Source organism: Pelophylax lessonae (genome assembly GCF_965119305.1).
Source record: "Pelophylax lessonae genome assembly, chromosome: 11".
Lineage (NCBI taxonomy): Eukaryota > Metazoa > Chordata > Amphibia > Anura > Ranidae > Pelophylax > Pelophylax lessonae.
Window position 1 is genome coordinate 59299658 of NC_138778.1, and position 18616 is coordinate 59318273.

An 18616-nucleotide genomic window follows, 5' to 3' on the forward strand; every position below is an offset into this window, starting at 1 on the left:
CCTCCCTTTGGTTAGGGGGCCTATAGCATATGCACAATGTTATTTTCCCCATAGTACCTTCCCTTTGAAGCTCTACCCATAGGGATTCTACCCCCTCCCTGGCTCCATTCGTGATATCGTCCCTCATATTCACTTGCACATTGTTCTTGATATACAGGTGTACCCCTCCCCCTTTTTTACCCTCTCTATCTCTGCAATAAAGGGAATATTCCTGAATGGTTTCCAACCAACCATGAGAGCTGTCAAACCAAGTCTTCGAAATTCCCACAAAATCAAAATCCTCCTCATACATTAGCAGCTCCAGTTCTCCCGTCTTGTTGGCCAGATTTCTAGCATTGGCATACAAAGCTCGTAATTTTGTCCGGTTGCATACTATATCCTCGTTAGATGTTATTAGTTCAATGTAAAACTCCCATAGAGACTAAAAACCCTGGCAATTAGGAGGCAGCAGTATTGCCTCCTGAATGCCAGTACAGGCTTTAAACCACCTCTGAACCTCTGAACCACCTCTAAAGAACTGATCCACTGCAGGTCATTAAAAGAAATTGCGCAGACTAAACATGTATAGTATCCTAAAGGATATTGTACAACCAGACTGAAATGTATATAACCATTGTAAAAGAGATTGTGCTTTGTATATTGCATGGTCAGTGTAAAAAGCTATTGGTTTTCCTACCTGCTTCAATCTATTACTGAAACTAATGTTACCACATGCTTCTAACAGAATATTTAAAGGCTTATCCCAGTGGGAGAAGGACTTGGGATCATTAACAGGAGATCAATGAGAGGAAGCTTTTCAGTCAGTCACCACATGCTCTCTTAATGTTTCCCAGAAGGTGTCCCAATTGTATATCCTGCTTAGAGTGTGCTAGACCACCATAAAACCTAATAAAATGGGTAAGCTCCCAGACCTGCTGTTCGGCAAATGTAGATGGATGCCTGGGAACCTCATTCTTCTCCCCTGGTGCTGCCCAAAGCATCATCAATATTGAAGTGGGGTTCTTTCCATGCTCAGTCGAGTTTTTCAAACCACTGTACCTTTAGATCCAATCTGTTGTTTATTGGGAGGAGGCGATTCCAGAGGAGATGACTACAATAGCCTTCTTACGAGCCTTATTTCAGGCTAGGAAAGTGTTTCTTATTGGCTGGAAATCTACAACTCCACCAACCACTGACACATGGGTAAATCATATGGGGAACACTCTTCTCCTTGAAAGATATATATACTGTATCAACACAGGAGTAGGCTGGGTAAATTTGAAAAGCTTTAGGCCCTTTGGCTGAATACCCCAGGGCTAAGTCCAAGAGAACTCATTATGATGAGACTTTTACAGTACCTACTGGATAACTATATCTAATGGTTTTGAATATGTTCATCCTTAGTATTCTTATTATTGCATGTTGTACAGTATAAATTATGTATCAGGGTTTATTTATGTTATCGTGCATCAATACTTTCAGTGTGACACATTTGGATGTATACTGCTTTTTTCTTCCTATGTTACTTTAATGGACTGTATTATATAGTCAATAAAACCTTTTCTGATATTAAGAAAAAAAAAAAAAAAAAAAGCTATTGGGTCATTCTGCACACTAGCATGCACCCAACATTTCATTAGCATAATCAGATGTAAATGGATATCCAACTAATATATACCAATCATATAATATCGTTACACCAAACAGCAGAATCTCTGCCTTCCCCTCTTATTTCTTCTAACAATGAAACATATACTGCAATAAAATTAGTAGAACAACTGTTTATTTTCATCCTTTGAAGAATCATGATAAAGTAATGAATTCCCTGTTAGGTGTTGTAGTGCATCGTGGGAGACTGAGTTGTTATAACTGCACTGGGTAGACAAAATGGATGGGAAAGCACAGGTTCAGATGTGAATATCATGAAAAGTGACAGAATTTACATTGTCAATGACAGCTAATACTGCAGATCTGACCTCTTGAGGACTGTGTGTTAATCCAAAGAGGGTACCCTGTTAAGTTCAGCTGTGGTTGGAGTCTGAAAACATTACTCTGTTGGCAGGAAAAATTACAGCTGGTGTTAATAGAAGTAACATCATCGTGTACAGAATATAGAAAAAAAACTGTAAAAAGACAGATGAAAAATGGTGGGTAATGGATATGATAGTGAAGGGCAGGAATACGGACATGAGCATGTATAAATCTTTTTGTTTTAATGGAAGAGCCATTAAATCTAGAAACACAAGTTGTATTGTGGAAAGTTCAAAAACACAAGTATATATTTAAAGGGATTGTATAGTGGTTTTACATATATTTTATTAATAATGGTCAGGACTGAAAATATATACATGAGTTTTTGCAGATGAAGGTCCCTAAAAACCAAAGCCTCTTCCACAGGCCAAATATATATAAACCCAAAGACACAAGGAATGCATCACTTAGTTGGAGATATATTGTAGCAAATGGTAAATATACAGATCTGTATACATCAACTATATGGCTAAAAATATGCAGAAACCCCTCCAAATGAATGAGTTCCAGTAACGGCTTGTGTTATATACAAAGACATTTTAGACAATTGGGAGCTTCCAGTCTTGTGGTATAGTTTAGGGAGACCTTTTGCTGTTTCTGTATGACTGTGTCCCTGTACATAAATACAGGTCCATAAGTGGATTTGTTTTGATGAGTTTAGGGTGGAGGACATTAAAGTGTTACTAAACCCACAACAGTAAAATCTGTCTGTATATGCAGTAAATCATGCTTGTTATACTTACTGTGGAACCTAAGGGAGGTTAAATCCTCTGCATTGTGTAAAAAGGATGTTTTAATTTGGCTTCTCTGATCCTTCCCTTCTTCCACTGTCCTCTGATAATTTCCTGATAACACAGAGTTTATGGAGTCAGGCTGCACATGCTCAGTTTTTTTTGTTTGGGAGAGTGCATGTGACCAGCATAGGGGCAATCAGCACTATCCAAACAGAGGGTCAGGGGTCTTGCAGTCTCCAAGTCTCTAGGACAGTCGGAAAACTCCTCCTACAAGCAGTAGGCTGCACTGATAGTAGTCACAAGACTGTGTTATACTGCTGATGAGAAAATGTATTTAGCAGTTTATAGTTACAAAAATAATTGCATTTCTATGTTCTGTGTACTGTGGGAGACCAGATATAGTCAATCCAGGTTCCTGGGTTTAGTAACACTTTAAGTGGTCTGCAGTGAGCCTGATCAAAACCCTACAGAACACCCTAGGGATAAAATGCCAATTGCAAGTCAGGTCTCATCTAACATCAGTGCCTGTGCTCACAAATGCTCTTTTGGCTAATTTGGCTAAAACTGCCACAGACATACTACAGTATCATGTGAAAAGCCTTGAAGGAAAAGAAGAGGCTGTTAGGCTACATTTACACAATATTTTCCTGAATTTAGAGGCGTCTAAATGCTGCCTCTGGATTCACCATACAAATTGGCCAATTAGCTGCATCCAGTTTGTGTGGGACCAAAAATTCTGCAGGGTCAGTCAGGGGCTCTAGTCATATGACTTGTTACTGCTGGTTGCCTGTTTATATCTGGTGATTCCCGCTGGCAGCTGCCCCTGTCCGCCTAAACTGTTTGGCTGTGTGAATGTAGCCTTATAGCTGCTTGCTCCATATTAATGCCCATGGTTTTGGATTGAAATGTTTACCAAGCCAATATAGGTGTGATGGCAGAGTGTCCTACACTTTTGGTCATATAGTTTGTATATACAGTATACTGTATATGATGAAATACTGTAAATTGTGTTGTGGATTTACTGGCTGGTTGTGCAGCATCCTCTGAGATTGCCGCATTTGGATTAGTGGTGACCAGAGCACACTTGATGTTAGCACACATTTAGGACATTTTCTTCACTTGCGGCTCATGTTGGTCATAAAAAAAACGAAAACGCTGCATATGCATAAAGTCTCCTTTTCACATATTTACCCGTCTATACTTTGCTGCTCTGCTGAAGAATAAAATGAATCTATTACAGAGACCAATAGTTTAGGCTTGAATTTATACACACAACTGAATTAATTAGAGGAATGACTCCAACCCCTTCTCTTTCCTTCCATTTCTGTTTAGAGTGTGAATGCTTCTGCTGGGCTACATTGAAAAACCCACACTGCTCTGTGAACCCTGTGTCATGGATGCACCCTGTAATTTTTATTTTTTAAAAATAAAGATTTTTATATAATTTGTGTAAAAAAAATAATTTGCTTAAAACTTAAAGACTGATTTAGAAAAACAAAATCATTTTAATTCTCCTTTAAAATGGCGATCTTAATAGAATCTGCTGTTAAAGTTTAAAAAATAAGAATACCAAATTCCTGCAGCATTTGAGTGTTCATTTTATTACACCCTCTGGTACCCTGGTACCCTGGTACATGACTGTTTAGAGATCAGTCCTCTTTTGCTTTTACAGAGCTGGACAGTCATAGACAATAATACAGTGGGGATGCGTCTTTTTGCTGGGATAGGAGAGACAAGATGATGACACGGTGAAAAGCTAAGTTGGATTCCAAGGCTGCAGACAGTCATACCAAATTATTGCATGATGTGTAAATATTGTTATAAATATGCTACCTAAAAGTAACTTGGCAAAGTTGTCATTTAGTAGTGTCGGTTCACACTAGTACAACTTGTCAGGCGACTTGGTCAGCCTGACAAGTCGTGCACCATCGCGGTCCATTGTGTGGTACAGGAACGGTTCTAATAGGAGCGACACAAGTCGCTCCGACTTAGAAAAAGGGTCCTGTACTACTTCGGGGCGACCTGGAGCGACTTGCAACGACATTCATTTTATGAAGTCCGTGCAAGTCGCGGTGCACGCGACTTCACAGGTCGCCCCCGAAGTTGGATCGCCATAGTGTGGACCGACAATCATACTCTCAAACCTTCAAAAAGTTCAACATATTTAATATTGTTCTAACATCTGCAGACTGGCTGAGGGCAACCTGTTGGGTTATGTTATCAAGCATTTTTCCAACAGGAAGTCATCTATGTATTGGATGCAGCAATGTTTAATGTTTTTTACTCACAATACTAATACAATTCTGAAACATGTATAACTTTAAACATAACTTTTTTAGGTTACACAACTTGTGTTTTAGATTTATAAATTTAGCCCTTAACAATAGTTTTTTGAAAAACAAAACAGCCTTTAACTAATGAGATATTTATGACCAATGTATATTCACACCTACACTTATGTGTCACCTTCACTGGGAGCGATGGCTTCAATCTATGGTGCCTTGTATCATTTAAAGGGGATTCCTGGTCTCTTCATGTCAGCATACTATGGGTCAGCTTCCCCACCCTGACCCTAAAGGAACATACGATAACAAGTCTATAAATCTGATAGAGTCCTACCCCATAGAATTCTCTTTTTGTTCTCGTTCCATGGTGGATAATCTTTGTCCTTTCTCAAAGACTGAAGAGGGGAATAGCTGCTTTTCCAAAGGTGATTTCTTCCTGGACAATGAAGTAGACATGGTGGCCAGGATCTCTGCACTTTGTGTCCTTTAGGTTTATCTTCCACCTCTGTCTCAAGAATAAATAATTTTTGCATTCAAGCTGGCATTGTAGTTTTGTTGGTTTCTGTTATTGCTTGCTAGATCCCATAGTATGTGGACATGAAACCAGGAATTCAAAAAATGGTTATCAATACTTGTATCTTCCTTTTCAGACCTATCCTCTTGTCAGCATAGCCCCACCCACCTACCTGTTTGTTCTGTTGTGGGTCTGGTGACTGAATAACGGTTGTGTGGGATATTCTTAAGCTGGATACACACTATCCAACTTTTGTGGTTAGATTTCCTTCAGATTTACCTTTTCTATGTAGTGCAAGGGCCTGCCAGATTGCATACAAAGTGTTTAGGTTTGACCTCATATTATATGGTTTTGGTAAGTCTAAAGGAAAAAGTCTTCAGAAAATCCTATAGTATGTATAGCCCATTAGATTTATGTACTTGTTAAAGAAGGCCCTTTGGGGTTGGGGAAGAGAATCAGACGCATGGTATGCTGACATGGGGATAGACCAAGGAAAATAACAGATAAGCATTGTTGAAAATGTTCCGCATTTTCATTTTCATTACTTTTGCTACCCAACCAGCTGTGAACGTCACTTGAGAATAGCTTAGATGTGGTAGAAAACTCTTTGTTACATTTTTTTCTAGACACCCATTGAAATAAAAAGGTTTTTAAGCCTGCGGCTATTTTGTGACAGAGAAATCACAATGTCCTGAGCACTCAGACTGACACAAATATCTGGTGTCCAAAGGAGGCAACTGCCAATTGTTACAATGAAGGGATATTACTACCATGTTGGCTGAAACCTCTAAAGACCTATTTTGAGGCAGCAATATTTTAGTATATTTTGCTGTTTGTTTGACCATTTCACAGTGTAAATTTTTTTCAGTATAACTTTTCTTTCAAAATGAACGTATTCCATTCTTCAGAAAACATTCAATAAAACAAATGAAACGGAAAATTAACATATTCCAAAAGTTCCTGTTCTAGGAGTCTCAACATATCCACAGATTTGATTCTGTAATTCAGTCCAAAGGCTCATGCCAGAGTGCTTGTTAATCAGTCTAATATGCTTAATTGTTCGACTGATTCACAATCAATTTTAAAAACAATACTGTACAGAATAGTAATCTGCAACCACTGGATCAGGAGCCACATGTGGTTCTCCATTAAAGAACAGTGATCTCCAACCACTAGTTTAAGAGTCACACATGGCTCTCCACTATACAACCTAGAATGCAACTTCTAGCAACTGACTTAGGAGCCGCAGGTATCTTGTTCACTATAGGACAGTGACCACCAAACTACGAGCTCAAGAGCCACATACACCTCTCCACTTTCTCTAAAACAGCTTGAGGCAAGTCCTTAATGTGTACTTGGCTTTCAATAAATTGACTTGTTTAAATATATTCTACACTATATAATACTCAAAAGTATGAAGCGTATTAGAGACAATCCACACTTTTTTTTATAATGAAATGGTGCTATAAGCTTGATGTGGGTCTTCCAAGAAAAAATAAAAATCTCCTGTTCTTGTGACCCCTCTGTATTCCTCTGCTCTACCACTTTCAGAAAATAAAATGAGAGATTTCACTTGCAGTACCATTTTCTAGTAAAATCTAGTATTGAAGAACAACCATAATAAACAAGGTCTGCAAAGATTTTATTTCTCTAGGTCATATATATCTAGTAGAAGTTAGTCACATTTAACTGTACTTATTCGGGTATGTTGAAGCTCTGTCACCAGTAATCCCAGTGGATACCCCAGCATTTGTAACAAGGTAATAATTAACACCTGTCCCAGACACCATTGCTTCTTGGTCATTGGATCATATACATTTAAACACGGTATTCATGTTCCCATACAATCAGTATCTATCTTGATATAATTCATGACACTGGTCATTGGGTTAAGGTGACTTTGTTATCCATGTGGGTATAAATCCAGGGGTATGTTCTTGATACCCATTACAACCGAGGAAGCCACTTGGATGAGTGGTAAAACATCTTCAACATTACAGAACAAGGTCAATTGATTGTAACTAAATTCTATGACCCATAGTAGTCAAACCATCATTTGTCGCTTGTCAGACATAAATTGGGCAAATGCTCCAAACAGCAGGACTTGAATCTAAGACCCTTTGGAAAGGGGAGAGTAATATGTTATTATAACCAATAATTATGTTTGGTGAGTCAGTATGCTCACTGTACAGTTACAGTTATTGTGTTCATTAGCTTTCCCTTTCTTTAGAGATGATTAGATGATCCTCTCACCTTTGTACTCACAGATAATGACCAATATATTTGAGTGCAATATTGGTAGAGAATTTCTATTTATATATTGAATGAGCAGACATTTTGAACTAATGGTACGTGGTTATTTACTTTATGGTGAGTAGAAACAGAGCAGGATGACAGTGATAGGAGGTATCTGTGGTTAAATGAGCTGCCATGTAATGATACAATGAATGGGCATAGTAGAGTCATGTAATATGTTGCTTACATACTGAGATGTAATAAATATGGAGCAGTTTTGCCCCGCAATTAGAAGATAAGGTCTTGGTACCCTGAAAACAGAGGGATTGACTGGGGCTAGGACCCCTGGCTTTCTTCCTGCCCCTTGTGTCCAGCATATAGAGCAGCCAGTTGGCGAAATCTGGGGCCCCAAGAGCCCAATTGAGAAAAGTCTTGCTCTGAAGTCGTAGACCAGGTGCTAATGGAACTGAGAGAGGCTGCACTGGAGCCAGAGCCCTCAAAGGCATAAGTCTGAAAGGAGTCATAAGGAGGCACTGATGAGTCCTGATCTGCCATCCTCACTTTTCTACTGATGTAGTCTTTGAAGAGTGAAAAGTCCATTTCAGCCCCTGGAAACCACTGAGGCAGTGGGTGACGCTGGGAAGCAAGTGAACTGTCCCCTCCAGCCTCGCTCCCTTCACTGAAGTTATATAAGCTCCGCAAGGCTGACATGTCGTAAGCCTCTGTATCCTGTTCTCCACCACCCTCATCATTGTACTTGATGACGTTATCCCTCATATCTTCATCCTCATCTGATGCCAGGTGACCCTGGTGGTGTCGCTTTAGAGCCAGAATAAGAAGAATCAGCACTGTACAAGAAAACAGAGTATGTTTTATAATGAATAAATGTGTGTAGGCAGGAAAATGGAGATTGTTTACTTAAAAGGTTATTGCCCTTATGAAACTCAATGACTGTGACTAGTTCAGTTAAACAGTTATTATCCTTATAAAAGCAAGTGACAGTAAACTACATACTATGTTTGTGAATAAAACCCTTTTTTTTGCAAACGGAAGATCTATTTTTTTTTTATGCATCAGCAAAGTACATTGATAAACTTCTCTTTATGACTATATAAATATATAGTATATATACAGAATACTATGTGTATATAGTGACAATGCTAGGCCCTGCCACTATGAGTATAGGGAAAGCGACACAGGGTTCACAATAATGCAGAGTGTGAAGCTCCGGAGTATTATGTCTGAGAAGAAAAGACTGGGTTTTTTTTTTATCCAGGATCAGGGTCTAGAGCATGGGTGTACAACCTTTTGGCTTCTCTGGGCCACAATGAGTGTAGAGAAATTTTCTCGGGCCGCATATAAAATATATACTATAGTTAAGGTATATAAGTAATAAAATGCCGCCACGCCCTTCCCGCGCCGCTGCACCCCCCCTGCACTAATTTAACACAACCAGAAGATGATCAAATGAAATGGATTCAGTATACAGAGGTATACTTCTTCTGAGAGATATTAAAGAAACACTCAAACCACCATGACCACTTCAGTGATTTGAAGTGGTCATGGTGGTAAAATCAGAAACACTGCACATGCTCGTCTCCCCCCTCCCCTCCGAGGCAGCCTCTGCCTACCATTAGTTGGAAGCCGCTGTGGCCATGCCCCCAACCCGACTTCCTTCCTCTCCCGGAAAAATAAAATTGTCAGGGGGCAGTGGGCCACATTGCCTGGGGTTCCGGGCCGCATGTGGTTGGACATGTCTGGTCTAGAGTCTTCAAAGTGTCTTGGGTACGATGAGTGAGGCCTTTATTTCAGTGTCCAGGTCCTATTGGCAACCTGCAGGCTTTGTGAGTGTGCTATAAGCAAAGACCTGACCATAGTACAGGGCTCCCGCCAGGAACCCGCAGGATGGAGAGAGTCTGGACAGCTTACAGCTGAGTGAGTCTAGAGGACTGGGGGAACTGAGGCAACTCCGCAAGTCCATTTGACTGAAAGAATCTTTAAGTCTCGGAGGAGTCAGAGAGCCTAGAGCACCAGGAGATCCCCTATTCAGGGTCCAGGGAGTGGATCTATACAACAGGGTGCTATAACTACAAACTGAGTTAGCCAGGAGAGCATAGAGAAACAAGAGGGACCACTGAAAAGAGCAGTGGCACTGCTGAAGAGGGAGCCAGGTGCCTTGGCATTTTTGATATTTGTTTTGTTGTATGAAACTGAAACCCCTGTGAGGGAAATCCAGATGTAAAGGACTTTGCTTCATCTTGATATTGTTTTAATAAAAGTGGACTGACCAGACCTGAACCATAGTTCAGACTGGCATGGATTCACCAAAAAAATGCTTCTAGCCACTGAGCTGAATTCCCCAAAATCACAATGTACACAGTATATACTGTATATGTTGTTTGACAGAATAATAATATATTATGTGGGGCTCTGGAAGACAGGATTGTGGTCGGTATACATGTCTCAACTAGTTTTCTCAGTTACGTATCAAGAGGGGCTCCAGGATTTTTGACTGATATAGAAAAAAAAAAAGTGCTTTCTCATATTATTAACCCTGCCCTGGGTCCTGGAGCTCCAAGGTTTTTTTAGAGCTTTGAGTGAGATAAAGCCACCAGTTCTAGGTCCACATCTTATCTGATAGCCAGACCTCTTCATTAGTCTCAGCTTTTAAGAGGATGTAAGATCCTTTAATTTGGGGTCCTGCCTAAAAGTTACTTGGCAAAATTTTTCTGCCACTCATACTTGTTTATCAATGGGTTTTTGAGCAGTGGTGGGTGGAACTACTGGTTCTTTTGGGCAGCTGAACAGCAGAAACAACAAAAGAAGGACTCTTCTCATACAGAGGAGACACCAAAGAACATTGTGTGAGTTCTCATAGCACTGCTTTGTGTCCCCCTTCAAGGGAACGTCAATAGAAAAGAGAGCAGGCGCCACTTGTAATAAGCCAAAGATTTATTGCACAACAAATAATGTAGTAACTTACAATGAAATAAGCATCAATCCACATTCCATGTCGTAGCGTCTAGTCCTCACTAATCCGGCCGTCCTCCAGCCCGGAAGTGATGTCCTAGGAAGCTGGTCCACGGAGCTGGTTTGACCGGAAGCCGCAATGGAACGCAGGCTAGCCGGAAGTGCCTGCATTCCATTGCGGCTTCCGGTCAAACCAGCTCCGTGGACCAGCTTCCTAGGACATCACTTCCGGGCTGGAGGACGGCCGGATTAGTGAGGACTAGACGCTACGACATGGAATGTGGATTGATGCTTATTTCATTGTAAGTTACTACATTGTTTGTTGTGCAATAAATCTTTGGCTTATTACAAATTGCGCCTGCTCTCTTTTCTATTGTTGCCAGCGGGATTTCACGAGTTTTACCGCCAGTGCTGCCCTGTATGTCGGCCATTTGGACAGTTCACAAAGAGGACCCATTGGACATCCTTTGTGCCTTTTTGGTGGATTTCCCTTCCGGTCAGTAGCACCCAACACCCATCTCTTTCAAGGGAACGTCAAGGCTACTCCATAATAGGGAGCAAAGGGAAGCAGGACTGTTGCCCTTTTGTTAGGGCGAGGATGTGGAGGAAAATCAGAGGAACTGTGCGAACATGGGTATCTTCATTGGAGCTATGTTATTTGTACAAGTTATAAAGTGTGTAACCACAGAAGTACTGTAACTTTGAAGTAACAGCTTCCCCTGTTTAAGTTTTGTGTTGCTGAACATGTAAAAATAAAGAGTCTTTCTGCAAAGGGTTTTTTTGTGGGAATTCTCTTGAAGATTCTGTGTGTTGTGTGAAAAGGACAAATACCAGCGAAGAGTGCAGGGCTCTACAGTGAAACTCTAAATCTAGCTCTCCCTGGTTGGATCCTGGCATATGTTTTCAAGAGGATGATCCTGTGGAGTTGGTGATGAACCTCCCACCCACAGGTGCCACTGAGTGAGTCAGGACTAATGGTCCCTTTGTTGGGAACATTGGGGAGCCCCATCAAAGACAACAGTGATGCACCTCCCAATGGCCTGAATAGATAAGAGCTGAGAATTCAAGGAACAAATCTCTAACTACCCTAAACTGAAGGAAACGGCACGCACTGCCTGAATGGGTTAACTTCTCACCCATGTAAGTGACTGGAATTTAGGGCTCTCTCTCCTTGTGCTCTCTGCTGTGGCAGCCTGCTGCGAGGTGAAAAGGATGACTGATGATAGAAAACTAAAAAGAAACAAGAGCTGTCTGCTGTTTGGACTTGCTGTACAAAGCTCTACTGCATTGAAACAGTGTTTATTTGCTGCCTTGCTGAAGAAAAGTGCAGGACAAATCTGCTTGGACTGTTCCTGGAAGTCCCTATCTCCTGCATGCAAAAAGTCTCAAAGAAGTGGGAAAGATTGTCAGGTGGGTGTTTTCCCCATAAAATGACAGCCAGTACAGTCTGCAAGGGCGTGACGGCAGATGCTAAGAGAATGTCTGTTCAGACCTCAAAGATAGGGACTCTGACTAGGCTTTTGTTTGAGAGAAAAAATTCCTGCCTGTGCTGAAATAAACTGTCCATCTAAGCAGACCACCTATACAGGTGGTTAAAAGAGTTTTTCTTGTTCTGTAATATGGTGAGAATGCGAGTGCTAAAATAAACTTCTGCTGTTAAATAAAAGTGGGCAGGAGCCCTAAAATGAAGTTGGCAAGTGGACTGAGTCCTTGAAAGCGCTACCCTTGATGCTAAATCTTGACAATATACATATAAAATATATATGCTCAGTCATAAATTGAAATCATGTATGCATTAGTTTCCCTAAGGGCACAATTAAGTATGTGTTAATGCACATATTATGTATTAACATTATGGTAAGGCAGCCAATCTATTCTAAGTGGGCTGGCTTAGCACCAGGAAAGCACAAAGTACAAATGGGTCATATATGTGCATAGTGGTGTATTAAAATGCAGTGGTAGATGGTGTAGGTGAATAGGGGAGCCAAGTGAATAGCACCACAATGCACCACATCATGTATGGTGCCACTGGTGCATAGTGATTATAAGAGCTTAAACAGCTAAAGCAGCCCATAGTCAGTGTTGATGGGGGAATGCCTCCCACAGCGATATTGTGTCCTGCCGGTGGGGGGCGAGGGGAACCTTCCCGGTCAGCTGAACACAATAATTACTGCTAGTGGCTATAGCCACTGGCAGTAAGTACGTATAAAAAATCCAAAAGGGTGGTTGTACACAAGTCGATTGAAGGATCAGCTTGGCTACAATCAGCCTGCCATAGATGGATCGAATCTCGGCTGGTCCCTGCTGAACCGACCTCATTTCGATCCATGTATGGCCGGTTTAAGAACTCATAATCTTTGCAATAACATGCAGTGAATAAATTATGAGAAAAATGAATCATTGAAAAAAAATCAATCATGTGAAAGTGATATAATGAAATAGATGCCAATTCCAGTGTTAGGTGAACATAAAAAAGTCCTTTTCAATATTAAACAAAAGTGTCTATAAAGTGCAAAAAAGTATATAAGTAACGTTGATTGATGAAATCCACCACCAAGCACAAACACTTAGCATACGTTTCTTACTAGATAGCATAGACCATAAATTATAATGGTCACAAAAGCACAAAATAACCCGGCATCCGAGATAGATGGTGGCTGCTCAGCAGCAGCTCCGAATGAATCAGAAATAAAAAAATTAACAAGCATGGTGAAGCCTGCTAACATTTAAGTCCTTTTATTTAAAATACACTGTATATAAAAAGTACCTTCAATGGGTTGTAAACAGGCACAAATGAGTAAAAACCAGCAGACTGTCAGCTCTTTAGAAAGTAACACCGTGAGTGACGGCTAAGCGAGTGTGATGACTTCAGTCACAGCCAGGGTGTTCCTTTCTTCCTTTTTTGCACTTTATGGTCACTTTTATTTAATATTGAAAAGGACTTTTTTTTAATAAATTACTTTTTTATGTTCACCTAACAATGGATTTTGCACCTATTTCATTATATCACTTTCATATGATTGATTTTTTTCAATGATATATTTTGCTCATAATTTATCCACTACAAGTTAGTTGTTTTCATGCCACATTATTTGCCATATGATTGCACTATTAGGATTTAGCGCCTCTTCTTATTTTTATTGATCATTTACAGTTGATATCATAGTTGGTTAAGTAGCTGCTTACCTTTTCGTTCTTTTTGCTTGACCTAGCGCATATTTTTTCCTGTTTTATGTTAAATTTGTGTTCACTTAGTAAATAAGGGGAGGCTATGTTTACATGGGTGATAGAAGGGAACACAGTGAGTCAACGAAGTGAGCATTGGATTTGCAAAGTGAAAATTCTCTATGCTTTTAAAACATTAAATGCATTATCTAATGATGTGCACATGCTTGCAGAAAGGACGTGAGCAGAGAAAACATCATAATTGCCTAATTAGCAAGTCAACAGTGGGCTCTTGACCAAACGGTGCTACTTAATTGGTGCAAACGGGTGCCAGTAAAAGGAGAGACACCACAATGCACCACACTAAAGGGTTGATTTACTACTGGCAAATAGGCTGTGCACTTTGCAAAGTGCAGTTTCACTCTGCATGTGTAGTTGCTCCAGAGCTTAGTAAATGAGCAGAATCTCTGCTAGCTTCCATCATCCAATCATGTGCAAGCAAACATGCTGTTTTTTCTAATTTTCTTTGCACCTGATTGGGTATTCTTTTCAAAGTGAAGTTTTACCTCATTTACTAAGCTCTGGAGAAAATGCACTTGCAGAGGGCAACTGCACTTTAGTAAATTAATCCCTAAAGCCTCGTACACACGAGTCGAAATTCGGCCGGGAATTTTCGTCTGACGACCGATTCGCCGATTTTCGGCTTGTTAGTATGATGCTTCCGACAACCGACTCTGACTTTTCAGCCGAAAAAATTCTGGTGTGTAGGCTATAAAATTTTTGTCCTCCGTCAAAACACGTCCGATTTTCGTGCAGTCAGTACAGATTTCGACAGGGAAAAATCTTATGAGCAAGACTGGGCATGCTCGGAGAAGAAAGAACACAAAGAAAGCAAACCAACACATGACATCACTTCTGAAGTAGAATTTTGTTGTGCGGGAAAATTCGTGTGCAGTCTAGGCACATTCCAACCAAAAAAAAACAACTCTGGACAAAAGATGGACGACTACAGCACTGTATAGTGTGAATGGGTGCTTAACTGTAGAATGAGGTTAGGTTATTTATGGAGTTGGGAACTTTCACTTTGTGTTCAGTTTGCAAATAAGGTAAAGCTGTGTTTACATGGGTGATAGAAGAGAACACAGCTTTCCCTTATTCATTTATTTTATTTTTATTTTTTTATTTCAGGTACTTATATAGCGCTGTCAATTTACGCAGCGCTTTCCAACTAAGTGGGTGAATAAAGGTTGAGCAGGTCTGTGTGCTACCTAATTAGTTGGAATACAAGATAAAAAGAAAGCAGCACCTTTAAGAGCAGCAGTAAAGTGTGATTCCAGCAGCCAAAACAGATTGTACCTACCGTTGGATGTAACCAAGAAAAAACATGGGGACCACAGCATGTCAGTCCAGTTTCCAAATAGACATAGAAAGGACACAAACAGACATCAACACTTTTTTAAAACAAAGAAAAGAAAAACCAAGAATGCATGGGAAATTCATAATAGAATGACAAGTATCCATGTCATGGTGGAATGAGAGGGGTCTTCAGCCATATTTTTTGACTCTGGCTCTCGCATGTGTTGGTGGACCACAAGGAGGACTTGTGCTTTCTGCACAATTCATAGAAGACCTCTGTACACGAGACATTTACAGAGACAAAAACATAGTAAAATTGAGTAAACTCACCAACAAGAATCAGGACACACACCAGCAAGGCGATAAGGGCTCCAGGACTGAGAGTCCCAGCCATCACATAGGCAGTAGTGTTACATGACTGCACAGCGCCAGTGCTGTCACATCCACATACTCGTATAGTAAGGGTTCCTGTACTGCTTAGCGCTGGGGTACCTCCGTCAACAACCAGGATTGGCAGGATATACATATCTTGCTCTCTCCTGTCAAAGGGCATCCGGTGTGTATGTACTGACGCTGTGTTATCTGCAGGTGGAAAAGCAGTCATGTCATAAATAAAGAATATTACAAAAAAAATTCCTTTTTTACAGCCACACCTCTTAGCCCAAATATAGCCTTGTATAGCAGAGAAAGAAAAGGGGGTGTTTGATCAGGTCTGGGTGAATTATTGAGTGAACTGGGTCTTTTCTGATACCTATTAGACTGACCAGTCATAGTAAGACTTATAAAATGGAAATTGTTGATATATCTTGTAGCATGCATATTTATTTCTGTGACTACAATTGTGCATTACTGCCATAAAAATATAATATTTATATTACTCTGCATTCAGTTATGATCTTCTATAGGTGTAAAGATTTTGAGCTTTTCTTCTATCCTACATTGCCAACTAGAGTAAACATCATTGTTTCCCATAAAAGTTGAGTTTCTCCTCCACCCCTGCCACCTTCTGAGTATACTCATTGGTCAGTGAGGCAACCAAGGGGCTGAGCCAAGTTTGCAGTTTACCCTAATTTTTCAGCTAACCATTTTTCGGGATCTACTGGTCATTTTAATGCAAGGTTTTCACTGAAGGCCATTTTCGCATATGCAATTTAAAAGTTTGGTTTCTACCCCACCCCCTGCCACCTTCTGAGTATACTCATTGGTCAGTGAGGCAACCAAGGGGCTGAGCCAAGTTTGCAGTTTACCCTAATTTTTCAGCTAACCATTTTTCTGGATCTACTGGTCATTTTAATGCAAGGTTTTCACTGATGGCCATTTTCGCATATGCAATTTTTTGTTTTATCATAAAGCTGCTTTGGGTGACTCAGTTTTGTTACAAGTTGACTTTAAATAATCAAGATTAAAAAATAAAACAAATGTGACCATCTCCCTGCCAAATAAAAATCTGTAGAGTTGCTATCTTGTGACCACCCCAGTCTCTTAAAGAACTGAAGACTACACAGGGAGTAGCAGGGCATGCTTGTCACTTAGAGACTACATTTTTCAACAGATATTGCAGAGGATGATTGGAGACGTTGGTTATTGAGTACAGAACTCCTCCATTAGCAACAATCACTGGCAGCAATGCTAGTATGGTGACAAGATCACTGTAGTTCTGTGGACTGCAGGGTAGTGTAGTTGACAGTTGAGACAGAAAGGAAAAGCCTGCATGACACTGGGCATCATGCAGCTTGAAGAGAGGAGGTGTCTATTCTGAGAACTGCCAGTTTACTAGCTTGCTCTAAGAACAGGAAGTGTTGCTGCAGAAAAAGTTTTAAGAACGCCTCCTTTACTATTGCGGATAAGTTAACAAAGATAAAATTGGAGTTCTGATTTAAATGTTGTTACAATTGGATAAATTGGTAGCCCTGAATTAGAATTTTAAATGTGTTATTAAAACTCTTAGAAGTTAAAAATGTTACTGATTAAATCCCTCTTAGTTAGCAAGGATCTTCTCAAGGAGATGCTCAGTTATTCTGGCAGCTCCAATGGTTGTTCCTCTAAAGAAGTTAAAATGAAGTTGTGCTATGAAAAGTTGTCACATGGAAGCTGACTGGATAATTCAAGTCATCTTTAATTTGAGTTTTCTTATCCTGCCATGTAAGGTGAAGAAGCCATTACAGAAGGTGACAGGGATAAGTAGCTCGCTGACTGCTGGTATCCCATCCAATAGGCTGGAAGAACTAAAGCTTGGAGCTCACCATTAAAATAATATAAAGTAGTTTCAGGATGTGTTGCCTGTTTTTTATTTTTTTGGACATTTAGGTAAAAGTTTAGGATTTGTTTTGAAGGCATTACAAGGGGTAAGGATCCAGGTAGAGTAAGAGTCCATTCAGACTAGCGCGACTTGTCAGGCGACTTGTCAGCCTGACAAGTCGCGCTCGGTCGCTTGCCATTGATTAGCACAGGACCCGTTCTAATAGGAGCAACACAAGTCACTCCGACTTAGAAAAAGGGTCCTGTACTACTTTGGGGCGACCTGGGAGCGACTTGCATAAACTTCCATTATGTGAAGTCCCTTGCAAGACTTCCCAGGTCGCCCCTCGAAGTCGGATCACGCCAGTCTGAATGGGCTGTAAGTACTTACTCACAGGTGCTTATGAATACTCTTCTGAAACACTCAGACACTTGATTGTTCAAATGCATGTTGGGTAAGCTTTCCATAGGGTTCTATGCACAGAGCTTATCTATACTTAAGGCTGAACTCATAGGGACTGTCAAAACAATAATCATGCTTCATTCACTGAGAATCCAGAGATCTTCTCTTTTTATGGGTGAGCTTAATAATTAGGGATATCAGGGGTCCTATACAGGATATACACATCTTTTAATTATGCGTGTATATATATATATATATACATGATGTTATTTTATTGTTTCATTTGCTTTATATGAATGTTTCTTCTTTACTGGTTTTAATACGAATACTGTTTCTTTTGATTTACCTTTGTATTATGATGATCATGACCATGTTTTACATACCCCATATTGATCTCAATTATTGATGTCATGTTTTAGCCCTGATGAAGGAGGATTGTTTGATGCCTAAAACAGTTTGACTACCTTTTATCTCCCTGGTGTCTCATTTTAATTAACAGTAATTATTATGGAAAGTTAAGAAAACTAACACTCTTGTCAATATCACTTGGATTTATCAGTTAGGGAGACCATTGCTCCTGGGGGGACCTTCACATTGTTGAGCTGCCGAAGGGAATTCGTCAAGCGCAACCAACACTCCTTGATTGATAGAAAAATAGATTCAAGTCCAGTGCTTCGCATCTACTTTTCCTAAGGATGAACTTAGG

The 18616-nt window shown here is 40.2% G+C and overlaps 1 protein-coding gene across 1 annotated transcript in view; it reads right to left on the reverse strand.

The window, feature by feature from the left end:
• Positions 1-7014: 7014 nt before the first annotated feature.
• Positions 7015-18616, reverse strand: part of CDH22 (cadherin 22) — a 207685-nt gene continuing 196083 nt past the window's right edge. The window contains exons 10-11 of the mRNA XM_082272064.1: positions 15600-15851; positions 7015-8626 (exon numbers count right to left, since the gene is read on the reverse strand). Of these exons, the coding sequence (XP_082128190.1) occupies positions 8115-8626; positions 15600-15851 (764 nt within the window). The 3' untranslated portion in view covers positions 7015-8114. The remainder of the gene's footprint in view (positions 8627-15599; positions 15852-18616) is intronic.